The sequence below is a fragment of the Octopus bimaculoides genome, chromosome 30, assembly GCF_001194135.2.
Source record: "Octopus bimaculoides isolate UCB-OBI-ISO-001 chromosome 30, ASM119413v2, whole genome shotgun sequence".
Classification (NCBI taxonomy): domain Eukaryota; kingdom Metazoa; phylum Mollusca; class Cephalopoda; order Octopoda; family Octopodidae; genus Octopus; species Octopus bimaculoides.
Window position 1 is genome coordinate 4749244 of NC_069010.1, and position 1199 is coordinate 4750442.

General features: G+C 41.2%; 1 protein-coding gene across 1 annotated transcript in view; it reads left to right on the forward strand.

Annotated features, from left to right (window-relative positions):
- LOC106884177 (uncharacterized) overlaps positions 1–1199 on the forward strand; it is a 26417-nt gene that overhangs the window by 10719 nt on the left and 14499 nt on the right. Inside the window, exon 2 of the mRNA XM_052978092.1 lies at positions 561–661. Coding sequence (XP_052834052.1) covers positions 561–661 — 101 coding nt within the window. The remainder of the gene's footprint in view (positions 1–560; positions 662–1199) is intronic.

Consider the following 1199-nt stretch of genomic DNA (forward strand, 5'->3'; position numbering starts at 1 on the left):
TCGTTTAACGTCCGCTTTCCATGCTAGCATGGGTTGGACGACTTGACTGAGGATTGGTGAAACCGGATGGCAACACCAGGCTCCAATCTAAATTTGGCAGAGTTTCTACAGCTGGATGCCCTTCCTAACGCCAACCACTCAGAGAGTGTAGTAGGTGCTTTTACGTGTCATCTGCACGAAGGCCAGTCAGGCGATACTGGCAACGGCCACGCTCGAAATGGTGTCTTTTATGTGCCACCCGCACAAGCCAGTCCAGGGGCACTGGCATATATATATATATATATATATGAGTCAGGGAAATTACAAGGCTTGAAACTAAAGAAATTTTCATGCTAACCCCCCACCTATAGATTGCTAAACCCAGCGAGACCTGAAATTGGGTTAGTAGCTAAAAAAAATACTTAGAAATATTAATATTAGAATTAGGGAATTTACAAGGCTTTAGCAGTGGAATAACAGTTTTACTGTAATAGATTTTGGTTTAAGAATATCAAGAAGAAGAATAAGGCTAAATTTACCCAGTTTGATATTTCATTTGACTTTTATCCCTTTAAATTTAGTTCACTGCTTGATAAAGTTGTTGAATTTGTTAATTCATTTGTTGAAATTGACCCTATAGACCTAGATTTTAGCAGGCATACGCGGAAAACACTATTGTGCAGTAAAGGATTAGCATGAGAGAAAACGTCACTTAGTGACAAAGTATTTGATGTTTCTATGGAGTTATATGATAGTGCTGACGTCTGTGAAGTTATGGGTTTACTTATATTAAACACATTGAGATAGTGATACCGAGCTCATGATATTGGCTTATACCATGACGACGGTTTGGGTATTTCCCATGGGTGTGGTGGTTACACCCTTCAGAGATTTAGGAAGGAACTAATTTCAACATTTAAACAATTAGGACTTAAAATCACAGTAACTACTAATCCCTGTCATCATCATCATCGTCATCATTTAACGTCCGCTTTCCATGCTAGCATGGGTTGGACGATTTGACTGAGGACTGGTGAAACCAGATGGCAACACCAGGCTCCAATCTGATCTGGCAGAGTTTCTACAGCTGGATGCCCTTCCTAACGCCAACCACTACGAGAGTGTAGTGGGTGCTTTTACGTGCCACCGGCACGAAGGCCAGTCAGGCGGTACTAGCAACGGCCAGTATAGTTGATTATCTAGATGTTTCCCTAGATTCA